This window comes from Schistocerca nitens, chromosome 1, assembly GCF_023898315.1.
Source record: "Schistocerca nitens isolate TAMUIC-IGC-003100 chromosome 1, iqSchNite1.1, whole genome shotgun sequence".
Classification (NCBI taxonomy): domain Eukaryota; kingdom Metazoa; phylum Arthropoda; class Insecta; order Orthoptera; family Acrididae; genus Schistocerca; species Schistocerca nitens.
Genome location: NC_064614.1, coordinates 647,949,964 through 647,976,963, shown reverse-complemented (window position 1 = coordinate 647,976,963; position 27,000 = coordinate 647,949,964). Strand labels below are relative to the sequence as shown.

At 42.9% G+C, this 27,000-nt stretch overlaps 1 protein-coding gene across 1 annotated transcript in view; it reads right to left on the bottom strand.

Moving 5' to 3' along the window:
• The window catches only part of LOC126258486 (chitotriosidase-1-like), a 95,738-nt gene that overhangs the window by 56,414 nt on the left and 12,324 nt on the right, over positions 1 to 27,000 (bottom strand). The window contains exons 2-3 of the mRNA XM_049955647.1: positions 26,515 to 26,795; positions 456 to 715 (exon numbers count right to left, since the gene is read on the bottom strand). Of these exons, the coding sequence (XP_049811604.1) occupies positions 456 to 715; positions 26,515 to 26,795 (541 nt within the window). The remainder of the gene's footprint in view (positions 1 to 455; positions 716 to 26,514; positions 26,796 to 27,000) is intronic.

Genomic DNA, 27,000 nt, shown 5'->3' with positions numbered 1-27,000 from the left:
CAGTGTGGTAATAGGATGTATCGGTAGGGGGTTAGTGAAGTTCGAGGAAATGTAGGAGTTTGGAGGTTTTATACAGTTTAGAATAGTAACCTGTGAGAGGATCGTGTTGTCAAGTGATGCAAAGAGTGGCAAGACAGGAGAGGGGGCGTTCTTTAGGGTCACGACAGGTAAATGCGCTCGTGACCAGAGGAAGTGTTGCGTTTTTCTCTGAACTGCTTGCTTTATGTCGTGTGCTGTGATAGGTGTATTTAATTCTGTTTGTAGTATGTTGTCCAAGCAGTGGAAGCCGGGAGCCAGGGGTCGGACAGTGGTATCTGCGCGACGGCTTGACTGTAGTGATCAACTTCATATGGATCAGGTTGCAGTGGCTATGCAGAATTGAAGCGGCTTGCCCCTGCTAGAGTGGGGAGCTGCACCAAACCAGCCTTCGGACTTAAAACCACATCAGCACTCACGGGATGAGGGAGGGCACGTCGTAGGAAGTTTCGGTCATGCCGTGGAGGGCGCCAACTGCGATGCCGAAGGAGAGCCCCGCGTCGGCGAGGCGCTGGTGCAGCTCCTGGCACAGTAGTACGAAGTTCTCCCGGTCCGCGGCGCTGCCGCCGCGCTGCCCCGGGTACTGCCAGTCCAGCTGCAAGCCCTTGAAGCCGTACTGCTGCAGGAACGAGACCGCGTTCGTTGCGAACGCGCTGCGCGACGTTGCCGTGGACGCCATCTGTATAGGGTCACAAAGAGGAGGCTTCTTTCAGTCATCAGTCTCTCGTCTCATCCCGTCCTCCACCTTTTCCTGCCTGGGGTCAAAGTTTTACATTATGAATTACTACCACTTTCGCCTCGCTTTCCGTATCAAATTAGCCTCTCTGACCCACATTATGCACCTGATGAGGAAGCTGTCTTCATCCTTCTCTCGAACATCTTTGCTAGTCTGAGAAACAGGTAGGAACCCATTGCGAAGAATAAGGAAAGAAGACCAAGAAAGAAATGCTCGGATTAAAAATGGGGTAAGACAAGGAAGCAGTCTTTTTACCCTGCTGTTCAATCTTTGCTTTAAAGAAGCAATGATGGATGTAAAAGAAAGGCTGAAGAACGGAATTAAAATTTATCATGAAAGGATTCACTAGTGCCATTGCTATATTCAGTGAAAGTGAGAAAGTTGAATGGAATGAACAGTATAATGAGCACAGAATATGGATCGGTAGTACAACAAAGAAAAGTGATGACGAGTAACTGAAATGAGATTAGCGATCTACAGTTACACCTGCATCTACATTTACTTACATACTCCGCAAGCCACCATATGGTGCGTGGCGTAGGGTACCCTGTACCACTACTAGTCTTCCTTGCCTGTTCCGCTCGCAGATAGAGGGAAAAACGACTGTTCATATGCCTCCTTACGTGCCCTAATCCCTCTAAATTTATCGTCGCTGTCTTCACGCGAAATGTACCGCAATACAATCGTTCTGCAGTCAGCCTCGAATGTCTGTGCTGCTCGAATAGAACACCGCCTTCCATGCAGTGATTCCCATTTGAGTTCCCTAAGCACCTCCAGAATACTTGCACCTTGTTCGAAACTGTCGGTACCAAATCTAGCAACCCGTCTCTGAATTGCTTCAGTGTCTTTCTTTAACCCGAGCCGGTGCGAATCCCATACACTCGAACAGTACTCAACAACGGGTCGCACTAGTGTTCTGTATGCGGTATCCTATACAGGTGAACCACACCTTCCAAAAACTCTCCCGATAAGCAGAAGTCGACCATTCTTCTTCCCTACTGTAATCCTTAAATGCTCATTCCATTCCATGTCGCTTTGAAACGCTATGTCCAGATATTCAAACGACTTGACTGTGTCGAGCAGCACACTACTAATGATTACGGGTTTGTATTTCCTACTCATCTGCATTAACTTACATTTTTCTGCATTTAGAGCTAGCTGCCATTCATGTCGTCAATTAGAAATTTTGTCTAAGTGATCTTGTGTCCTATTGTCACTCAACGACGATAGCTTCCCATACATCGCTGCATCATTACCAAATAGTCGCAGACTGCTGCTTGCCGTGTCCGCAAGGTAATTTACGTATATAGAAAATAATAGCGATCCTATCACACTTCCCTTAGGCACTCCTGACCATACCCTTGTCTCTGATGAACACTAACCATCGAGGACAACATACTGGGCTCTATTACTTACGAAACTTCTAGCCACTCACATATCTGTAAACCTATACTTGTGCTTTCGTTAACAGACGACAGTGTAGCACCGTGTCATAACCTTTATGGAAATCTAGGAATATGGAATACGCAAGCTGCCCTACACTCATGATTCTGGGGATACTGTGTGAGAAAAGGGCAAGCCGAGTTTCGTACGAGCGACGCTTACTAAAACCAAGCCGATTTGTTGAAGGAAGTTTTTCCCTCTCAATGGAAATTCATTGTATTCGAACTGAGAATATGTTCAAGGGTTCTGGAGCAAACCGATGTTAAAGATATTGGTCAATTTTGTAAGCCCACTCTTTCATCCTCCTTGTATACAGGTGTCACCTACGCCTGGTCCCAGTCGCTTGGGACTTGGCTCTGGACGAGAGATCTGTGATAAATGCAAGTTAAGTGAGGGGCCAGTGCCGCACACTACGCTTTGTAAAACTGAACTGGCACTCCATCAGGATCCTACGACTTATTCGCTTTCAACTTTTTCATTTGTTTCTATACGCCAGATATGCTTATTATTATGTTTTCCATAAGGGTGTCAGTACGGATATGTTTGTACGATTCTCCTAAGTAAACGCTTTCTCAAATGCGAAATTAAGAACTTTGGCTTTGGTCCTGCTATCTTCGGCTGCCACACCAGCATAGTCAACGAGTGACTAGATAGAAGCCTTAGACCCACTTAGCGATTTTTCATAGGACCATATGAACTTAATATTGAAACTGGGGACCACGACGTAAAGGAAACGAAAGAAATGTGCTACTGCGGAAACAAAATTGCGCATGAGAGACAAATCAAGGAAGACATAAAAATAGACTGGTCGAAAGGAATGCACTAGTATCTAGCACTGGCCTTACTTTGAGGAACGTACACTCCTGGAAATGGAAAAAAGAACACATTGACACCGGTGTGTCAGACCCACCATACTTGCTCCGGACACTGCGAGAGGGCTGTACAAGCAATGATCACACGCACGGCACAGCGGACACACCAGGAACCGCGGTGTTGGCCGTCGAATGGCGCTAGCTGCGCAGCATTTGTGCACCGCCGCCGTCAGTGTCAGCCAGTTTGCCGTGGCATACGGAGCTCCATCGCAGTCTTTAACACTGGTAGCATGCCGCGACAGCGTGGACGTGAACCGTATGTGCAGTTGACGGACTTTGAGCGAGGGCGTATAGTGGGCATGCGGGAGGCCGGGTGGACGTACCGCCAAATTGCTCAACACGTGGGGCGTGAGGTCTCCACAGTACATCGATGTTGTCGCCAGTGGTCGGCGGAAGGTGCACGTGCCCGTCGACCTGGGACCGGACCGCAGCGACGCACGGATGCACGCCAAGACCGTAGGATCCTACGCAGTGCCGTAGGGGACCGCACCGCCACTTCCCAGCAAATTAGGGACACTGTTGCTCCTGGGGTATCGGCGAGGACCATTCGCAACCGTCTCCATGAAGCTGGGCTACGGTCCCGCACACCGTTAGGCCGTCTTCCGCTCACGCCCCAACATCGTGCAGCCCGCCTCCAGTGGTGTCGCGACAGGCGTGAATGGAGGGACGAATGGAGACGTGTCGTCTTCAGCGATGAGAGTCGCTTCTGCCTTGGTGCCAATGATGGTCGTATGCGTGTTTGGCGCCGTGCAGGTGAGCGCCACAATCAGGACTGCATACGACCGAGGCACACAGGGCCAACACCCGGCATCATGGTGTGGGGAGCGATCTCCTACACTGGCCGTACACCACTGGTGATCGTCGAGGGGACACTGAATAGTGCACGGTACATCCAAACCGTCATCGAACCCATCGTTCTACCATTCCTAGACCGGCAAGGGAACTTGCTGTTCCAACAGGACAATGCACGTCCGCATGTATCCCGTGCCACCCAACGTGCTCTAGAAGGTGTAAGTCAACTACCCTGGCCAGCAAGATCTCCGGATCTGTCCCCCATTGAGCATGTTTGGGACTGGATGAAGCGTCGTCTCACGCGGTCTGCACGTCCAGCACGAACGCTGGTCCAACTGAGGCGCCAGGTGGAAATGGCATGGCAAGCCGTTCCACAGGACTACATCCAGCATCTCTACGATCGTCTCCATGGGAGAATAGCGGCCTGCATTGCTGCGAAAGGTGGATGTACACTGTACTAGTGCCGACATTGTGCATGCTCTGTTGCCTGTGTCTATGTGCCTGTGGTTCTGTCAGTGTGATCATGTGATGTATCTGACCCCAGGAATGTGTCAATAAAGTTTCCCCTTCCTGGGACAATGAATTCACGGTGTTCTTATTTCAATTTCCAGGAGTGTATTTCAGAGAGCGAAGGTCGGAGTAAAGCACTGTATGGAAGTAATCATTGACTGTGAGAATACTGAAAAAGAAGGGATTGGAAGCGTTTGAGAAGTGGTGTTACAGAAGGATATTGGAAATTAGGTGGACTGATAAGGTAAGATATGAAGACGTTCTCGGCAAAAGTTACGCAGAAAGGAATAAGAGAAAAACACTGACTAGAAGAAGGGATAGAATGATAAGACATCAGGAAATAGTACTAGAGTGAACTGTAGAGCGTAAAAACTGCAGGAGAAGACTGAGTTTGGAATCTGTCCATCAAATAACTGGCAAGTTTGGATGTTAAGTACCACTCGGAGATCAAGAGATTGATATAGGAGATCAAGTCAGTGGTCTGCATCAGATATCACCGAAATCAAATTTTCAATGGCCCACATACACTGAAGCACCAAAGAAACTGGTAAAGGCATGCGTATTCAGATACAAAGATATGTAAACAGGCAGAATACGACGCTGCGGTCGGCAACGCCTATATAAGAGAAGTGTCTGGCGCAGTTGCTAGATCGATTACTGCTGCTGCAATTGCGGGTTATTAAGATTTAAATGAGTTTGAACGTGGTGTTATAGTCGGCGACCAAGCGATGGGACACAGAATCTCCGAGGTAGCGATGAAGTGGAGATTTTCCCGTACGACTATTTAACGAGTGTATCGTGAATATCAGGAATCCAGTGAAAAATCATATCTCCGACATCGCTGCGGCCGGGAAAAGATCCTGCAAGAATGGGACCAACGACGACTGAAGAGAATCGTTCAACGTGACAGAAGTGCAACTCTTTCTCAAATTGCTGCAGATTTCAATGCTGGGCCATCAACAAGTGTCAGCGTGCGAACCATTCATCGATAGGGGTTTCCGGAGCCGAAGGCCCACTCGTGTACCCTTGGTGACTACACGACGAAAAGATTTACGCCTCCCCTGGGCCCGTCAACAACTACATTGGACTGTTGATCACTGGAAACATGTTGCATGCCCGGACGAGTCTTGTTTAAAATTGTATCGAGCTGATGGACGTGTACGGGCATGCGACAACCTCATGAATCCATGGACCCTTGTGGATGTCAGCAGAAGATGGTGGAGGCTCTGTAATAGTGTGGAGCGTGTGTAGTTGGAGTGATATGGGTCACCTGATACGTCTAGATACGATTCTGACAGGTGACACGTGCGTAAGTATCCTGTCTAATCATCTGCATCCATTCATGTGCATTGTGATTCCGACGGATTTGGGCAATTCCAGCAGGAAAATGCGACACCCCACATGCCCATAATTGCTATAGAGTGGCGCAAGGAACACTCTTCTGTGTTTAAACACTTCCGCTGGCCATCAAACTCCCCAGACATGAACATTATTTACCATATCTGGGATGCTTTGAATCGTGCTGTTCAGAAGAGATCTCGACCCCCTTGTACTCTTAGGGATTTATGGACAGCCCTGCAGGGTTCATGGTGTTACTTTCCTCCAGCACTACTTCAGACATTAGTCGAGTCCATGCAACGTCGTGCCGGCCAGAGTGGCCGAGCGGTTCTGGGCGCTACAGTCTGGAACCGCGCGACCACTACGGTCGCAGGTTCGAATCCTGCCTCGGGCATGGATGTGTGTGATGTCCTTAGGTTAGTTAGGTTTAAGTAGTTCTAAGTTCTAGGCGACTGATGACCTCAGAAGTTAAGTCCCATAGTGCTCAGAGCCATTTTTTGTTGCAACGTCGTGTTGCGGCCTTCCTGCGTGCTATCGGGGGCCCTACACGATATTAGGCAGGTGTACCAGTTTCTTTGGCTCTTCCTTGTATAATCATCATTTCCTCATAAGAAAACAACTGGTAATCACATGATCTTATTCTGCACATAAAAGAGTGTGGCTGTCCTCACCCTGATGGTCATTTTGAGCTGCGCAGTGGTCTATGTTTGGCAGGAATGCCCTTTTTGCCAGTGCTAGTCCGCTTTTTTGTCCTCCTTGTTCCGTCCATTATGGTTTATTTTGATGTCTAGGTTACAGAACTCCTGAACGTCATCTACTTCGTAAATCTCAATTCTGATGTTAAGTTTCTCGCTGTTCTCATTTCTGCTACTTCACATTACCTTCATCTTTCTTTGGCTTACTTTGTCCACTAGCTGTTCATTCCATTCGACAACAGATCCTGTAATTATTCTTAATTTTCAGTGGAGCTAACAATGTCGTCAGCGAATCTTATCATTGATGCCCTTTCCCCTTGATTTTTATTCCCACTCCTGAAGCTTCCTTTTATTCCCGCCATCGCTTCTTTGGTGTGTATATTGAACAGTTGGGGCAAGAGACTACATCCCTGTCTTGCACATTTTTCAATCCGAGCATTTCATTCCTGGTCTTCAGTCTAATTGTTTTTTCCTCTTTCTTGCACGTATTGTATTATTAGCCGTCTTTCCCTATAACTTACCCATATTTCTTTCTCAGATTTTCGAACATCTTGATCCATTTGACATTGTCGAACGCTTTTACCACCCCGCCTAATCCTATGTATGCGTCTTTGATTTTTTTCAGTCTTGCTTTCATTTCCAACTACAATGTCAGAACTGTCTGTCTGGTATCTTTACCTTTTTTTAAAGTCAAACTGATCGTCGTCTAACAGATCTCCCATTTTCTTTTCCAATTTTCTGTATGTCATTCTTCTCAGAAGCTTGGATGCATGAGCTGTTATGATGATTGTACGATAATACGATTGACCTATCTGTCATGGCGGCTGCGGTGTAACACGTGTTAAGTTCGGCTCGCGAAATGTAGTTGAATCCGAAGGTGTTCTCGCAGGTGGCGTTGTCTGGTACCAGTGGAAATTGTGTAAACAACAGTGTTCTGTGCAGTAGTGCTATTTTTTTCTGTGCTCCGCCAATATCTTCGAGAAAATGGTAAACAGAAGAGTCAACAGCAGCACGTCCAGCAGCGGGGAAGCAGCAGGGCGGGCTCGCTCTTGGCGGAAGGTGTGGCCGCGGCTCCCGGTATGGCGGAGCTGGTCCGCTCTGAGGTAAACGCTGCGCTTCGCGATAAAAACAATCTCGATCTGATAGCAGGTACTATATCAGATACTGTAACGGCAGCAGTATTGGCCAAAATGCGTGAAACTGTTGAGGCCAATACTGCCGAAATTACAGCACTAAAAAAGTCTGTGTCTGAATACGAGAAAAAGGCACGAGAGTTGGAAGTGAAACTATCTGCCGCAACAGACGAGCTAGAACAGTACCAAACGCGAAATAGTCTACGACTGTTTGGAGTAGCAGAAAATAAGGAAGAAGACACAGACAACCTGCTTATACAGGTTGCGCGTGAAAAATTAGGCGTTGAAGTGACTAAGGCAGACATTGACAGGAGCCACCGGGTGGGACGAAAACTACCAGGTGCTACCAAACCTCGTCCAATAATAATTAAATTTGTCTCATACCGAAAAAGGGCAGAGATCTTTACCCAGAAGAAGAAGTTAGCAAGGATAGGGCTTACAATAAGGGAAGATCTGACACACGAACGGCTAAAGATTTTAAACAGTGCCATATCCCATTTCGGTCTTCAGAATGTGTGGACTCAGGATGGCAGAGTAATCATTAAGACAGCAGCTGGAAAGAAGACAGTCACAAACATGACAGAACTGAATAGTATTAAGTGAAGCTACTCGAGCCAAAAAGTGCAAACTTAATACCCTTTGCAAACTGTAACAGCCCTATACTCAGATATACTGTCTTTTAATTGTATTAACTTTTTAATTATACCCGTATTTGTACCTTCAACTAATTGTTTTTGTAACTGTATTAACTTTTTACTATTTTTTGTACCTGTAGCTCTAACCTTTACTTAATTTTAGTTACTGCTAATACTTTTTTCAATTTCCCAGTTTATTCTCTTCCATTCTGTAATAGTTCTATTGCAATTATTAGTCTCTCCTTTAGTTCATTAATCACCCATCTCTTCGGTTTAAATTGTTCATAACAAAAATCACTATCAGTATCACTTTAGCAAATTTCAATCTAATTGTAGCTTCCTACGATAATCACTACCAGTATCACTTTAGTAAATCTCAATTTAATTCTAGCTTCCTATGATAATCTATTAATTATTAGGTTTGCTCCTCTCTGCTGGCAGCATCGGCCTCTTAAATCACTCCCCTTTCCCTTATTTCCACCCTAAGCTGTTTCAAATATGCTAATTACATTTCTCCTCTTACGACATAGGATACACAGTGACACACAGCCGTCACTATTTGGGTCATATTCTCCTTGCACCGAATACCACTAATCCATTTTCTATACTCCTGCAACCTCAGGAAATCTCTTGCAGTCGCCTTTCTTTCGGCACTCGCGGAGTCACAAACAGGGCGCGCAAAATCTCGGACACCCCTGTGGTATGTCACTTGGCGGAAGCAGCGGCCAGTGCCCCTCGCGGCAGGTAGTGCCTAACAAAGGGACAAACCAGTCTGCCACCCTACTCCAGGCTGCTCAGCGGAACACGTCAGAGCTTTTAGCAGCTCACTGCAACATCCAGACTTTACCTGCACATTAAGAAGAACTTAGCCTCCTCTTCAACCAACTAAACTACCACGTAATCCTCTTATCCGAAACATGGTTAAAACCACACATATCCTCTGCATCTATTCATCTTCCAGGGTACACATTTCTTAGGGCAGACAGATCAAAAAAGCGAGGTGGCGGGGTCGGCGCCTATATACGAACATATCTCAAAGCGAAAGTCTTATGCACGTCAAACCCTGCTGAAGAAAAAGAGGCTGAATCCATGTTCATTGAAATAAATATACAAAGTAGGAAGTTCTTGACTGGCGTCGTGTACAAGGCACCAAAAATAAGCTCAATGAGTTCCTTTCAGTCGGAATTACATTCACTTCAGTGTCAATACGAACATGTCATCGTAATGGGTGACTTGAACATAGACCTGCTAAGAGACACTCCCTCCGCAATAAACCTAAGAAGACTGTTTAGTTGCAATAGCATGAACATTCTTCCATTACAACCTACACACCATATGGCGCACAGTCATACTCTTATAGACGTAATCGCAACGAAACAGACTGACAAAGTAAGAGATGTTGGTCAAACATCGGCCCCTGGCCTCTCAGCACATGATGTAATATTCCTGGCCTACTCTGTGCAGCCCCCAAGGATCAAATCGCGTTACATAACTTGTAGGAACATGAAACGTATTGACCTTGACGCTCTAACAGCCGATTGCTCAGAAATCCCATGGCATAAAATAATCAGAGAACCTACAATCGACGGCAAAATTAATGAACTTGGTGATAAACTCACTGCCCTCTATGACAAACATGCACCTGTACGCACAATCCGTGTAAGAAAATCTCCTGCTCCATGGCTGACAGCTGAATTACGTCAAATGATGACTAATAGGGATGCTGCCCACAGGCGTTTCAAGGCAGATCCGAAACCCGAGCGTTTCGAAGAATATAGAAAGCTACGGAACAGAGTGAAACAATGCATTCGCAATGCTAAAATCAGGCACGCTCGCTACCTTGTATGCAGCGATCTGACGCCCACGACTCTATGGAAGAATCTCCTTAGCTTGGGGGTCGGAAAGGCAAAATTGGAAACTACTTTTCATGTGTCAGCTAACGAATTAAATGAATTCTTCTCTGCACCTCTGAATACCCACACGGCTGATAACTACCGTCCACAAGAATTCCCAAACAGGATAACTAACAACGATACCTTCCATCTAAAACATGTAACAACAAATACGGCAAGAAAAGCAATAATGAGAATCTCTTCTGATGCAATAGGCAACGACAGTATCGGTGTAACCATAATTAAGAATGTTGCCGATATCTTAGTACCTGTCTTAACTGACATATTTAATTTTTCCCTCGTGAACGGAATATACCCCACTGCATGGAAAAGAAGCATAATTCGACCCATCCCTAAGATCGAAAACCCGCAACTGCCTAGCGATTACCGACCAATTAGCATACTGCCTGCTGTTTCCAAAGCACTTGAATATATTGTCCATGATCAAATCACTGAACGCTTGCATGAATTCAGCCTATATGACAAATTTCAATCCGGTTTCCGTAAACATCATAGCACAAACACTGCTCTAATTAAAGTAACTGATGATAACTGATGACCTGAAATATGCCATCGACAGTCGAAAGGCAACAATATTGACGCTACTGGACTTCAGCAAAGCTTTTGACACTTAACTTTGACATATTGCTCAGAAAAATGCAACAGCTTAATTTCTCAGATGGTGCAGTGCGATGGTTTGAATTAGATTAGATTAGATTTACTTTCATTCCAATTGATCCGTAGTGAGGAGGTCCTCCAGGATGTGGAACATGTCAGAAGAACAACAATGCATGACAAATATTTACAACTAAAACAAATAAGCTAATGTACCATTCCACAGGTCCCAAGTGGAATGATCGTCATTTTTTAATGAACACTATACGAAAGAGTCATTTTACAAATACTAATGCACTGAATTTAAAATAAGAAGTTTTTTATTTATTTATAAGGTAATAAACATGTAATACAACTACTATAATACTTATTTACAATGAACACATTACTACACTGAAATTGTGCAGAAGTTATATTGTACTTATATACAAATCAGTTGGTTTTACTGAGAAATTCATCAATGGAGTAGAAGGAGTTGGCCACCAATAAATCCTTTAGGCTTCTCTTAAACTGAATTTCATTGGTTGTTAAGCTTTTTATGGCTGCTGGCAAGTTATTGAAAATGTGTGTTCCTGAATAATGCACACCCTTTTGTACAAGACTAAGTGATTTTAAATCCTTGTGAAGATTATTCTTATTTCTAGTATTAATTCCATGAATTGAGCTGTTGGTTTGAAAAAGTGATATATTTTTAATGACAAATTTCATTAAGGAATAAATATATTGGGAAGCAGTAGTTAGTATCTCTAGTTCCCTAAACAGGCTTCTGCAGGATGTTCTTGAGTTCGCACTACATTAACTCTTACTGCACGTTTTTGTGCCCGGAAAATCTTTAGCTTGGCTTGATGAATTACCCCAAAAAATAATCCCATATGTCATTATGGAATGAAAGTAAGCATAGTACGCCAGCTTTTTCATTTTTATATCCCCTATGTCTGACAAAATGCGCATTGCAAACAGAGATTTGTTAAGACGCTTCAGCAGTTCTGTGGTGTGCTCCTCCCAGTTGAATTTATTATCAAGCTGTAATCCCAAGAATTTAACACTGTCCACTTCTTCTATCTTTTTTTCATCGTATGTTAGACATATACTTGTGGGACACCCCTTACAAGTTCTGAACTGCATGTAGTGTGTTTTTTCAAAGTTTAGTGACAAAGAATTGGCTAGGAACCAGTGATTAATGTCCACAAATATTTTATTGGCTGATCTTTCTAAGACTACACTTGATTTGCTATTTATTGCAATGTTTGTATCATCGGCAAACAAAACAAACTTGGCATCTGGTAATGTTACTGATGAAAGGTCATTGACATAGCCAAGAAAAAGTAAGGGCCCTAAAATGGAACCATGTGGGACCCCACATGTAATTAGTTTCCAGTTGGATGATGCCTGATAGCTTGATACATGTCTCTTTCCTAATAACACCCTTTGTTTCCTGCCAGAGATATAAGATTTGAACCATTTTGCAGCATTTCCTGTTACACTGTAATATTCTAATTTACTTAAAAGGATATTGTGATTTACACAGTCAAATGCCTTTGACAGATCACAAAATATACCAGTTGCCCGCAATTTTTTGTCTAATGAATTAAGCACATTTTCACTGAAAGTGTAGATAGCCTTCTCAATCTCAGAACCTTTTAGAAAGCCAAACTGTGACTTTGACAGTATGTTATTTGAGATAAGATGGTTATAAAGCCGACTGTACATTGCTTTTTCGAAAATTTTTGAGAATGCTGGCAACAGTGAAATTGGACGAAAATTTGATGCTATTTCTTTATCTTCCTTCTTAAACAGTGGCTTAACTTCAGCATATTTCAGCCATTCAGGAAATATTCCACTGATAAACGTCTGGTTACACAGATAGCTTAATATGTTAGTTAGCTCAGAATCACATTCTTTAATTAACTTTGTTGATATTTCATCATACCCACTAGATGTTTTTGATTTTAAAGATTTTATGATGGACATTATTCCTGTTGGGGTAGTGAGGGTCAAATTCATATTATGGAAGTTACTTGAAATGTCTGGTCTGAGGTATTACATAGCAGCATTTACCGAACCTGACAACCCCATCTTTTCAGTAACAGTTATAAAATGTTTGTTAAAAGTTCTACAACACTATACACATCTGTCACCAATGTATCATTTACTCTTAATGCTATTTGTTCCTCTTCATGTCTGGTTCTACCGGTCTCCTCCTTCACTATATCCCATATTGTCTTTATTTTGTTATCTGATATGTCTATCTTTTCCTTGTAATATATTTGCTTTGACATCCGTATTACAGTCTTTAATATTTTGCAGTATTTCGTATAATGTGCTATAGCATCAACACTGGAAATGTTTTGGATTGACAGATACAGTTTTCTTTTTGTTTTACAAGATACCCCTATTCCTCGAGTAATCCATGGCTTCTTTGTAGACTTGGCTCTAACCTTGGTAAGTTTTGGGGGAAAGTAGTGTTTGAATAAGGTAAGCACTTTATTAGCAACCTACTTAAAAGACAGACAGCAATGTGTTGTCTGCGTAAATGAAAAATCTTCCTGGAAACATGTTTCCTCGGGAGTGCCACAAGGCTCAGTCTTAGGACCACTTTTGTTTTCTATGCCGACGACCTCCAGCTCTACCTAAGCGCCAGACCTGAAGATGTAAACACTGCAATCGCTGAGATGAATGATGATCTGTCTTCAGTAGTGACATGGGCGAAAAATCTGGGGCTTAAACTAAATGCAAAAAAGACGCAAGTAATCTCAATAGTCCATCAGAAATTAATAAGTTCAGATTTCCACGAACGGCTACCTCCTATTCTGCTCGACAGTACTCCAATACCATATCAGAAAACAGTTAAGAACTTGGGTGTAACTGTCGATGAGCTTCTCAACTGGGCAGAGAATACAGTCGCAGTGTGCCGAAAGACGTCTGCTTGTAAATTTGCCCTCAAAAAGTTTCGGAACATATTTCCACAGCACTCGTTCTACCGAACCTCCACTATTGTGATGTAATTCAACAAGGCATGAGTAGTGAAAACAAAAGACGGCTAGAACTAACCATGAATGCCTGTGTGCGTTACACCTGCAACATTCGCCGATATGATCATGTTAGTGCTTCATACTCCGAGCTAGGGTGGCTGCAGCCGGACAAATTGCGTGACTACCACACTCTATGTCTACTTCACCGACTCCTCGTCGCGCAAGCACCCCAATACCTTGCTTCAGAGATTAAAAACCTGTCATGCCATCATAATCGAAACACGAGGTCACTCTTATTTGGTATCCTAACTGTGCCCACTCACAAAACAAAAACTTTTGCAAACTCCTTCTCAGTTGCCGCTGTCCGCCTCTGGAACAAACTGCCCCTTACCTTGCGCAAAATTCAATCTCCTGCTGCTTTTAAGAAGAAGCTGAAGCATTTCCTACTATCATCCTCATAACGTTCTCCACAAAATTAATGTACAAGGCCAGTCCTCTCATCTGTCAAATAGCAAAGCTAGCGTCTCCTATCTTGCTCCTGAGATGCCTTCCTCTTCATCTATCTCTATTAGCCACGCAACCTTCTTTTCCTTTATATTTCCTTAATTATGTTTCATCATGTCTCTCTATTCTTCTCCTCCCTTCACCATGAGTCTCCCTCATACTCCCTGCTGCTAGCACTCCTATCTAAAATCTGTCTCTTCAATAATGTCTAATTATAACAGTACTTATGATCTACAAATATAAACTCTATATGTATGTATTTTCCAGGTGTGCCTTTGTAATTGTTTATTTCACTTTTTGTACTAGATGTAGTTTAACATGCCTACTAAAACATATGAATGTAAAATAAGTAGAATGCCTGGTTAGATGTAATCTTGCCAGGTTAAATAAATAAATAAATAATTCTCGCACTTGTCGGCTTCTTCTATCTTCGGAACTGTGTGGATGATATTTATCCGTAAGACAGGTGGTATATCGCCAGTGTCACACATTCTACACACCAACGCGAATAGCTGTATTGTTGCCACTTCCCGCAATGATTTTGGAAATTCCATTGTAATGTTATCTACCCCTTCTGCCTTTTTTGATCTGAAGTCCTTTAAAGCTTTTTAAAATTCTGATTCTAATACCGGATCCCTACCTCTTTCTTGTTGACTCCCGTTTCTTCTTCCATCACGTTGTCACACAAGTCCTCCCTCTCTCATAGGCCTTCACTGTACTCTTTCCCTTCTCTCCTCTGCATTTAACAATGGAATTGCCTTTGCACTGTTAACGCTACCGCACAAGCTTTTAATTTCACCGGAGGTTGTTTTGACTTCTTTGTATGCTGAGTCAGTTCTTCCAGCAGTCATTTGTCTTTCGATTTCGTCTCATTTTTCATGCTGCCATCGCCTTAGGTTCTCCGCCCTTCCTATTTATTTGGTTCCTACGTAACTTGTATATCTGTATTCCTGAATTTCCCAGAACCTTGATCAGCTGAAGTAATTCTTCTGTTACCCATGGTTTCTTCGCAGTTACCTTCTTCGTGCCTATATTTTTTTCTAGCTTCTATAATTGCCCTTTGTAGATATGTCCATTGCTCTTCAACTGAACGGCCTACTGAGCTATTCATTGGCGCAGCATCTGTAGCTTCAGTGAACTTCAACAGCGTCTCTTCATACCTTTGCACTTCCGTATTTTACTTCTTTGCACATTGATTCCCCCTGACTTGTCCCTTAAACTTTAGTCTACTCTCCATCATTATCGAACTGTAATCTGAATCTACATCTGCTCTGTGATTCTTGAACTTTCGCTACTACTAGCTGAAATTTATTGCAGAACTCAATTAGTCTTTCTCCTCTCTCATTCTTACAAATCAGCCCACATTCTCACATAATCCTTTCTTCTGCTCCTTCCTCTACAAACACATTTCAGTCTCCATAATTACTACATTTTGATCTCGCTTTATGTAGTGGATTACCCCTTCAAATCCTCAAATAATTTCTCTATCTCTTAATCTTCTGCTTGCGATGTTGGCATGTATATCTGTGCTATTATCGTCGGTGTTCGTTTGCTGTTGTTTCTGATAAGAACAACCCTATTACTGAACTGTTCACAGTAACTGACTCTCTACGCTACCTTTTCATTCACAACGAAAGCAATTCCTGTTAAGTAATTTTCTGCTGCTGTTGATATTGCCAATGCTTGTCTGACCAAAAATACTTGTCTACATTCCATTTCACTTTGCTGACCCGCACTATATCTATGTTGAGCCTAAGCATTTTTCTGCCACGTTCAAACTTCTGACATTCCCTGCCGCGATTCGAGAACGCTACACTTTTACTGGTTACTCAATTTTTTTCTCGTAGCCGCCTCCTCCTTGGCAGCCCCCTACGGTAGATCCGAATGGGGGTTAGTCTGGATCTTTTGCCAATGGAGAGATCATCATGACACTTTTTTAATTAAAGGCCACATGTCCTGTGGGTACACGTTATGTATCTTAAATGTAGTAGTTTCCACTGCCTTCTGCATCCTAATACCGTCTATCATTGCTGATTCTTCCACCTTGTACGGGTAGTTTCCCACCCCAAGGGCAAGAGACTGCCTTGAACATCGGTTTGCCGCCCTGCCCTCTTTGACAAGGCGGTTGGCAGAACGAGGGTGACTTATTGTCCCTTTCCGCCATTACTGATGATTTTTATTCAGAATTTAAGCAGTGGCGAGGCTGGAACCCGAGGTCCGGGACATTTTGATTGCTAGTCAAAGAAGCTACCCCTAGACCTAGGGTAGTGGAGTAGTGATACGTGGCAGGGAAAAGGAATCCCAGTACCGACTAGGAATGAAACCTTAGTGCTTCAGATTTACAGACCAGCACTAAACCACTCACCACACCGTTTTGATCGACAGTGATGAGGAAGATCAGTATGGCCATTGCTCATGGCTAGACTGCATGTCGCCTGATGCCGGTTCCGACAAATCTCTCAGTAATCTAAGAGTATGAGCGGAGCAGAGACGACGAATCATATTAACGACGCGGGCAGCAAATACATAAGTGCCTTTGACAAAGGGCAGATTGCTGTGGTTCCGCGCCTGGGAACGGGCATCTCGGGAACTGCGAAGCCGCTTGGCTGTTCGCGTGCTGCGGTCGTGAGCGTCTATGGGTCGTGGTTGAAGGTTGGCGAAACCACAAGTTGTTGGACGTCCACTGACGGAATATGGAGATCACAGGCTCGTCCTCTCTGTAAAGTGTTCTGCAACACACTGTTCAGCGCACATTGTTGAACAAGGGGCTCTGCAGGAGACGTGTTTCCATGCGAACCGAACGACGCCCTAAGTACAATTATTGTAATGTCTCGCTGGCGACACTCATGGCCGTGGTCCACGAGGAAAGGGTCACGCCCGAACTAGTAAACCTCTCCCAACTGGGTTTCCATTTGCTCCACTACCAGCTCCTATAGCATCTGGCTGAAGAGACTCCACAGTAGGTCAGACAGATAATGAAAAAAAGAAAATCTTACAGTCATAGTTGTGTCCACCGCGTATGGCGCCTGTAGTCTCTCGCTAAACCAGGCATCGCATACTCGCTACCGACTTGTTTTCTCTTGGACTGCTCTTCGGTTCTTACTTCTAACTCTGATATGGAAACTTGTGCTACGGACTGAGCTTGCTTACAGTGCTTCTGCGCGAAATTTCTCTTTAGCCTATGACGGCTTTGTCGTTCCAGACTTATAAACTGTGAAGGTACAGACAAGAAAGATAGAATGCACATAGTTTTTTCGTACGAGCCTGAACGTGGTTTTCCTGAGAATTTGTCTTTTATTGTGTGTTTCCTTCTTCACCCTCTCGTTTTTCCGTTTTAACTGGACCGCTTCCCTGACTCTTGGATCGCCGCCTTTCCCTACCTCTTGTATTTTCTTACCGGAAGCATAACCGATGCAATCGGCATATTATTTAAATAACATGTTCTGTTTACTCTGAGAAAATAGATATTTAAATTGTGAACATATCCAGTTTATGTATGCGTTATTGCTGCTGTTTCGGTATCAAGAACGTAGTTACTTACATCTGCGACACTTCGTGCTTTGGTTCTGTTTAAGATTTTATATTATCTCCCCGCACGTCTTTTATCAGACAAGGCCTGAGTTATCTGGAAAGTTCACGAAATCTATGCAATGGAACTGATGACAAGTCAAAACACTCTTGCCCACGAAAAGATAACGAATAAAGCTCAAAGATTGCTTCCCGGGAATTTTTATCTGACATTTCATACACTTCAGAAAAGTTGTTTGTTTGTCACTAGAAGTCGGTGAGGGACTTTTTGAGAGATACGTTGTGAAAACAGCTCTACGCACTGTGGAAAGTAATAAACCTTGTTCACAACTTGTGCAGCTAAACCCACTTGTCATTGTATTACAAACGTCTACTCAGGATAAAGAAAAGAAAAATGTACTGAACTGCAGTAGAAACAGAATAACACACTGATAAAGATGATAGCCCCCCCCCCCCTCCCATGAACCATGGACCTTGCCGTTGGTGGGGAGACTTGCATGCCTAGCGATAAGGAATGCCGTACCGTAGGTGCAACCACAACGGTGGGGTATCTGTGGAGAGGACACACAAAGGTGTGGTTCCTGAAGAGGGGCAGCAGCCTTTTCAGTAGTTGCAGGGGCAACAGTCTGGATGATTGATTGAACTGGCCTTGTTACATCAACCAAAACAGCATCGCTGTGGTGGTTCTGCAAGCGGCTGAAAGCAAGGGGAAACTACATCCGTAATTTTTCCCGAGGGCATGTAGCTTTACTGTATGGTTAAATGATCATGGAGTCCTCTTGTGTAAAATATTCCGGAGGTAAAATAGTTCCCCCCTCCCCCCTGAATACAGAGCTATAAATACAAAATCAAATAGGGGTAATGCAGGAGTAGGTTTCATAATGAATAAGAAAATACGAACGCGGATAAGCTACTACGAAAACCGTAGTGAACGCAGCCAAGATAGACACGAACCCCACGCCTACCACAGTAGTACAAATTTATATCCAAACTAGCTCTGCAGACGATGAAAGGATTGATGAAATGTATGATCAGATGAAAGAAAACATTCAGATAGTTAAGAGAGACGAAAATTTAATAGTGATGGGAGACTGGAATTCGGTGTTAGGAATAGAAATAGAAGGAAACGTAGTACGTGAATATGGACTGGGGGTAAGGAATGAAAGAGGAAGCCGCTTGTAGAATTTTGCACAGCGCATAATTTAATCATCGCTAACACTTGGTTTAAGAATCATGAAAGAAGGTTGTATACGTGGAAGAGACCTGGAGACATCGGAAGGTTTCAGATATATTATATAATGTTAAGACAGAGATTTAGGAGCCAGATTTTAAGTTGTAGGCCATTTCCACGGACGGATGTGGATTCTGATCACAATATGTTGGTTATGAACTGTAGATTAAAACTGAATAAACTACAAAAATGTAGAAGGTGGGACCTGGATAAACAGAAAGAACCAGAGGTTGTAGAGAGTTTCAGAGGCAGCGTTAGTGAACGATTGACAAGAACAGGGAAAAGGAAGACAGTGGCAGAAGAATGTGTAGGTTTGATAGATGAAATAGTGAAGGCAACAGAGGATGAAATGTGTAAAAAGACGGGGGCTAGTAGAAATCCTTGCGTAACACAAGAGATATTGAATTTCAGTGATGAAAGGAGAAAATATAAAAATGCAGCAAATGAAGCAGGCGAAAAGGAATACAAAAGTCTCAAGAATGAGATCGACAAGAAGTGCAAAATGGAATGGAATGGCTAGAGGACAAACGTAAGGATGTAGAAACATATATCACTAGGGGTAAGATAGATGCCACCTACAAGAAATTTAAAGAGACCTTTGGAGAAAAGGGAGATACCTGTATGAATATCAGGAACTGAGGTGGAAAACCAGTCCTAAGCAAAGAAGTTAAAGCGGATAGGTGGAAGGAGTATATAGGGGGTCTATACAAGGGCCATGTACTCGAGGGCAATGTTATGGAAATAGAAGAGGACGTAGATAAAGATGAGATGGGAGATATGATACTGCGTGAAGAATTTGACAGAGCACTGGAAGACCTAAGTCGAAATAAATCCCCGGGAGTAAACGGCATTCCGTTAGAACTACTGATAGCCTTGGGAGAGCCAGACATGACAAAACTCTTTCATCTGGTGGGCAAGATGTTGAGACAGGAGAAATGTCCTCACACATCAAGAAGAATATAATAATTCCAATTCCAAAGAAAGCAGTTGTTGACAGGTGTGAAAATTACCAAACTATCAGTTTAATAAGTCACGGTTGCAAAATACTAATACGAATTCTTCACAGACGAATGGAACGACCGTTAGAAGCCGACGTCGGGGAAGATCAATGTAGGAACATGCGAGGCAACACTGACCCTACGACTTATCTTGGAAGATAGGTCTAGGAAAGGTAAACCTACGTTTAAAGCATTTGTACACTTAGAGAAAGCGCTTGACAATGTTGACTGGAATACACTCTTTAAACTCTACAGGTGACACGGAGCGAAAGGCTCTTTACAATTCTGTATAGTGAGCAAGCAGTAAAGAAAGCAAAAGAAAAATATGGAGTAGGAATTAAAATCCAGAAAGAAGAAATAAAAACCTTGAGGTTTGCCGATAACATTGTAATTCTGTTAGAGACAGCAAAGGACTTGGATAAACAGTTGAACGGAATGGACAGTGTCTTGAAAGGAAGATATAAGGTGAACATCAACGAAAGTAAAACGAGGACAATGGAATGTAGTCGAATTAAATCAGGTGCTGCTGAGGGAATTAGATTAGGAAACGAGACACTTAAAGTAGTAGATGATTTTTCCTATTTGGGCACCGAAATAACTCATGATGGTCGAAGTAGAGAGGATATAAAATGTAGACTGGTGATGGCAAGGAAAGCGTTTCTGAAGAAGAGAAATTTGTTAACATCGCGTATAGATTTAAGGCTTAGGAACTCTTTCCTGAAAGTATTTGTATGGAGTGTAGCCATTTATGGAAGTGAAACATGGACGATAAACAGTGTAGACCAGAAGAGAATATAAACTTTTGAAATGTGGTGCTACAGAAGAATGCTGAAGATTGATGGGTGATCGTGTAACTAATGATGAGGTACTGAATAGAACTGGGGAGAAGACGAATTCGTGGCAGGGATCGGTTGGTAGGACACGTTCTGAAGCATCAAGGGATCACCAGTTAATTAAATTAGTATTGGAGGGAAGCGTGCAGCATAAAAATCGTAGAGGGAGATCTAGAGATGAATGCACTAAGCCGATCCAGAAGGATGTAGAGTCCGGTAATTACTGGGAGAGAAGAGGCTAGCACGGAATAGAGTAGCATGGAGGACTGCATCAAACCAGTATTTGGACTGAAGATCACAGCAACAACAATGATAACAGGTATGAAGAATTAGATCTGGTGGGTCTCGCGGACTCTCCTCATTGGCGGTGGTAATCGCCTTAGTCACTACTTCCTACTACCACGAACACAGTAGTTATTTGAAAGCTTTTTTAATGGTGTGGTTTTGAATCACAATGTTTTTATTCCAGTTAAGCTTGCATAATGTCCGTCTTGGAAAAACGGTTTCTGTACTTCGGTAAACTGCGGAAGCCTTTGAAAAACATCAGTGCGGCACTCCTCCACACTCATGGTTTTATCGAATTTAAGGTTATCACCATTCTTAAACTTTGTTGTTGATAAAAAAATAATCATGTCAGCATAATGTTCATTGCGTTAATATATTTTCACTTGAAGGCTAAGCTGAGATAGCAATTTTAGAAGTGAAGTTACTCGACATAAATCTTGTACTTTAATGAGTGAAATGCGGGCTTCCTAAAGGAAATATGAGTTTACAGTTTGAAATGTCGATTTTGACGAAAGATTTTGGTTTCGGCTTTAATGGGAGCATACCACACAAATATTTCTCCCTGATGTCTCGTGCTCAGATTTCAGCTGATACGTTTAAGATCTGTTGACTCTATCCAGAAACCAACTTCGTGTGTGCATACGAAGACACTACCGTGTTAACGAGAAGACGTGGAAGACGTCTGCTTAACTTTTCGCCGAAAGATGTGGAAATTCCATTTTTTAGTGTATGATCTTTAGCAATTTAGACTGGTGCACCTGAGATATTAGGTATTTGTTTAAAATAAATAATTATTTATCCAAATTAATTACATTTCTTACGTTGTTTCTTTCTCGCTTCAAGATTGTGAAGAGGTAACCTGACACTGATACTACAAAACCATAATCCTTGTATTTAAGCTGTACAGAACGCTTGAAATATTGCCAATGTATAGAACACAGAAGCTTTTAAAAACTGATTTGATTTGAGAAACCATAAATGTAACGTTTTCCTTGCACGCTCTTTGTGTGCTGTGTCTTCGAGCGAACTGGTCAATAGCTGTCACATTGTATGCTATCGAATGTTGCTTCAATAGCAACATTGTTCGTATGTATGTGCAGGTAGCGTCAGCAGCACTGCTGGAACTGCATTACAATGCAGATCCATTCTTACGCACGATAATATTCCCTTGTCCGACTTTATCATTACCATTAAACCGTATTGAACCACGACGGCAGACTGAGGATCTTTACATTCTTTAGCAGCTCTGAAAGACGACAGACAACAGAAGTTGTCTGTCGTCTTCGTTCTGGCTGAGACAATCGAATGCAGTCACTAAAGCAGTGAATACTATATAATTTAGAATAAAATTTCAATTTTCTTAGATATCGGTACTGATTCTGTTCATGAGTGATCCAGTAACGTAGTGTAACTTGAGATACGTACATTTTGATGCTTACGGGATGTTATTACTTTTCTCTCCGTGCTCTGAATCTGGAAACCCTTCTAGGTGTGTGGTTACGGGCCCTAAATGCAGATACAATTAAAATAATGAATAAGTTACAGTTGTCCAGAAAGACAATAATAGTGTGTTGCCTGTTTTGTGTCTCGGAATAAGATAGATAAGCACTTCCAGAGGGACTGTTGTGTGGTAATGGCGCTCATTCCATTGTCTTACTGTTATAAAAAGCACGTAACTTATTGATGGCATGGAGATGAAACATGAATACTGTGCTACAGAGATGGCTACAAACTGTCTAAATTGTACTGCCCTCATATTACTGTGTTAGTGTTAATGGGTCCGTTCTTCGATATAGTTTTTTATCGGAATATTGCTACAAAAAACATTAGGTCACTATCGTGAACGATAACTTGTCAGTGACCACCACATTTCACAGTACAGACTAAAGTTTTGTGGTATTGAAAACACGACCAAGGTTCAAAGGTTTGTTATCAAGACACACGCACTGTCTCCGCTTAATTGTAAATGATCGAGCAAAGGCTGTTGCTCCCATAGAATAGGTAATCAAGAAATGGAAAAACTTTCTCTCAGCCAGTGATTGCCAAACAATAAATAATAGTAGTCATCAAAACAAGTAATATATTTGGAAACGTAGAGTTAGGTTTTATGGTCACAAACAAAGTATGTTGACCGAAGACGTCAGGTGTAATCACCCTCGTGCTGCCAACGACTTCGCAAATAGGGGTGTGGAGCGGACTGCGTTTCAATGCGCCCTGTTGCCCTTGTGTGGGAAATTGCCTACAAAATGCGGAAGAAATATCATGAGGATGCATAACGCAGTGGAAACCACAGCATTAAAGACACACAATGCATATCCACAGGACATGTGCCCTGTATTTGAAAAGTTGTCACGATGATCTCTACATTGGCAAAAGATCCGGATTAGTTCCCCATTCGGATCTGTGGGAGGTGTCAGTCGAGGAGGAAGTAACCACATATTGAAAAACAGCGGAAGGGTAACATTCTACGAGTCGGAGAGTGAAATTCCCGAAGTTTGTACGTGGTAGGGAAGCTAGAAAAGCTGAAAAGAGAAACGAAATGGTTAAGTGTAGATGTAGTGGGGATCAGTGAAGTGAAGTAGGAACAAGAAAAGTTGTTCTGGCCAGACGAGTATAGTGTAATAACAGCAACACCAGAACATGTTATAAAGAGATTATGACTTGTTATGATCACAGAGGTAGCGTAGGCAGTGAATTATTGCAGATATTTCTGTGATGGAATTGTTCTTATCAGAACCAACAGTAAACCATGACCAACATAAACAGTTCAGCTATGCATGCCAACATTGCAAGCAGAAGATGAAGAGATAGAGAAAGTATATGAGGATATTGAACGGGTAATTCAGTGTGTAAAGGGAGATGAAAATCTAATAAGCAAGGGGGACTGGAATAATAGCTGGAGACCCTGAAGATCACCTTGCAGACTTTAATTTAAGAAACTAGGGATATTCACAGTACCTTCACAATACATATATTCACTTATGATATTCCGATTAAAAAATAACAGCAAAGTGTATAGCTACAACACTAGAAGAAAGGATAATCTTCAATATTGCGGGTTAAATATGAGTTTGGCACAGAAAAGGGTGAAGTATGCCGCTACAAAGATCTTTGGTCATTTACCAAATAGCATTAAAAGTGTGACAGATAGCCGACCAGCATTTAAAAAACAAATTATTAAAAGAATTTCTGAATGACGACTTCTTATAGTCAATAGATAAATTTTTAGAGATGAGATAGTAACTGTAAAAAAGATAAGTATATCATTTATGTTAAACTGACACGTCCCATTTCATTACGAAATGTTGTATTCATGATCTATGGAACAAGTAGTAATGTAACGTTCTATACACTCCTTTGCTGCACCTGTACGAAGAAGAGGCCCTGCACCATATTTTGCTTAAGCACTTTGGATTTTAATTGGAATTCGTGTATTTTCAGTAGGTCGTGTCCTACAGCTTGTAGATAGTTATCGAAAATGATGTTGTACCACCATCAGCTGCTGTAGAGAGTCTTGTTATCTATTTTGAATAACACAAATCGTCATTAGGCCAAAGACTGAGGAACTTGTCTCTGACGACGATTCGCGATAGTAGCAACAACAGAGGTTATTCATAACAGATTATGGTGGTACAATATGATTTTGAATAATTTGTTTGAGTAACTTAATCAGTTTAGGAAAAAAAAAAAGTAGGTAGTGTCTGACGAGGAGTTAGAAGTGAGATCACATGTCTCTTACATTTATTGGAATTATAGCATCCCTGTATGTGCAAAATTCTAATGGAATTCACACACGTGCAGTTTTCTCCACCCGTGAAGAGGTAAAGCAGTCTGTTTCCGTCGCAAAAGTACGTATTTCACATGAACTAATTTATTGTAAATAAATTATTTTTGAGCCATAAATACTCAGTGGAGCTCTGACGTTAAAATTAGAACGATCTCGCTTCTGAAGGTTTCGAATCTGTTCTGCGAACAAGGCTATGATCGAAAGCCTCGTCCGACCAACAAAGGGTCCGTTGCAAACAGGAGAAAAATGTTCCTTTTTTTAAATGTTGCCATTCTCCGAACTTAGTACTATGAAATATCGGTGTAGACGACAGTTCACAAGTTAGTCCGTCGTTTAATATACGTTTCCGGACCAAGCTTCCAGCCTCTTGCTTCATCACTCATTCACCCCTTTTTACTTCCTTCCAATACTAAACTAACACCTGTTGTAACATCGAAGAGAGGGAGAAGGAACGAAAACAAGTGCTCAAGCTGTAGCTGAGAAGCACCACTACGAATCACACTTACCGTATTTTGACTTTACAGTAGTTATACTGCTTAACAGAGTCTCCATTCGAATTTAGTACTTGTGCGCGTATGGGTGACCGTGTCATATATTACAGAACTACCAACGTTTCGGCAGCTATTGCAGGGGATTAAGCTGATTGCTGCTGACTTGTTGTTGCCGCTTTATATTTATGGTATGGTTCGAATGTGGTGCAAACCCCAAGAAACTATGGTTCGAAGTTGTCAACAAGCCGCTATGGCTCTGAGCACTATGGGACTTAACATCTGAGGTCATCAGTCCCCTAGAACTTAGAACTACTTAAACCTAACTAACCTAAGGACATCACACACAACCATGCGCGAGGCAGGATTCGAACCTGCGACCGTAGCGGTCGCGCGGTTCCAGACTGAAGCGCCTAGAGCCGCTCGGCCACACCAGATGGTCAACAAGCCGCTATGAATGCTGGTGGTGGCTCCATGATGGTGTGTGCTGTGTTTACATGGAATGTACTGAGTCCTCTGATGCAACTGCCCCGATCGTTTACTGGCAATGGCTATGTTCGGCTACTTAGAGACGATTTTCAGCCATCCACGGACTTCATGTTCCGAAACAACAATGAAATTTTTGTAGATGACAACAGCCACGTCACTGGGCCGCAATTGTTCGCTACAGGTTTGAAGAAAATTCTAGACAGTTCGAGTGAATGACGTAGCCATCCCGGTCGCCTGACATGAATACTCGCGAACATTTATGGGACATAATCGAGAGCTAAGTTCGTGCACAAAATCCTGCACCGGTAGTACCTGCACTATTGTGGACGACTGAAGAGGCAGCATGGCTCAGTATTTCTGTAGGGGACTTCCAACGAGTTATTGAGTGCATATCACGTCGAGTTGCTGCACTACACTGGGAAAAGGAAGGTCCGACACGACTTTAGGAGGTATCCCATCATTTTTACGACTTCAGTGTAATATGTAGGATGGCTAGACGCGTAGCCATTTTCAAGTAATAATTATAAAGCAGCCATGACAATCCAGAAAAGTCATCTTGATGAAGGCTATCTGCAATAAAAGCCAAAATGTTGGTAGTTTTCTTTTTAAATATGATGCAGCCGCGCACCGCATGGACTCAAGCCGCGAGAGCTTACGCTCCTGTGAAGTCCTAATCATATCTGTCTGTGTGTGGATACTTGCCGTTGAGTACTTGACGGAGCCTTCATTCCATCCCCCGACGCCGAGCAGCGGCACGACGCCCTGGTCGGCGAGCGCAGTGAATTTTTTGTAGTTGCCCTTGCCGTAGTTCTCCTCCAGGTCGTTGTAGGGGTCGAGCGACTTGATGCTGTTGGTCGTCTCGTCGAGGCCAGCGAAGGCGTAGACCACCTGCGTGCAGAGCGTGGTGTCGATGTCGGCCACCTCTACGTTGGCTGGACCCGCGCGGTACGTCGCCCACGAGCCCCAGTAGCACGACACGCTCGCTGTTGGAAAGAGACAAACAGGCCGGGCCACGGCCGGTTAATAGGACAGCCTTCGATCCGGCCTCGCAGCGCTTGTTATGCTGCAGGTCAAAGTTGCGTTAGCAGGGTAGAGGTGACGTGGAAAGACGGTAGGGCGAGCTGGAGGTTAAAAAATTGGCCAATTGTGAGTAGGGCTCGAGGTCTGATGGTCCCGTACCTACTTAAT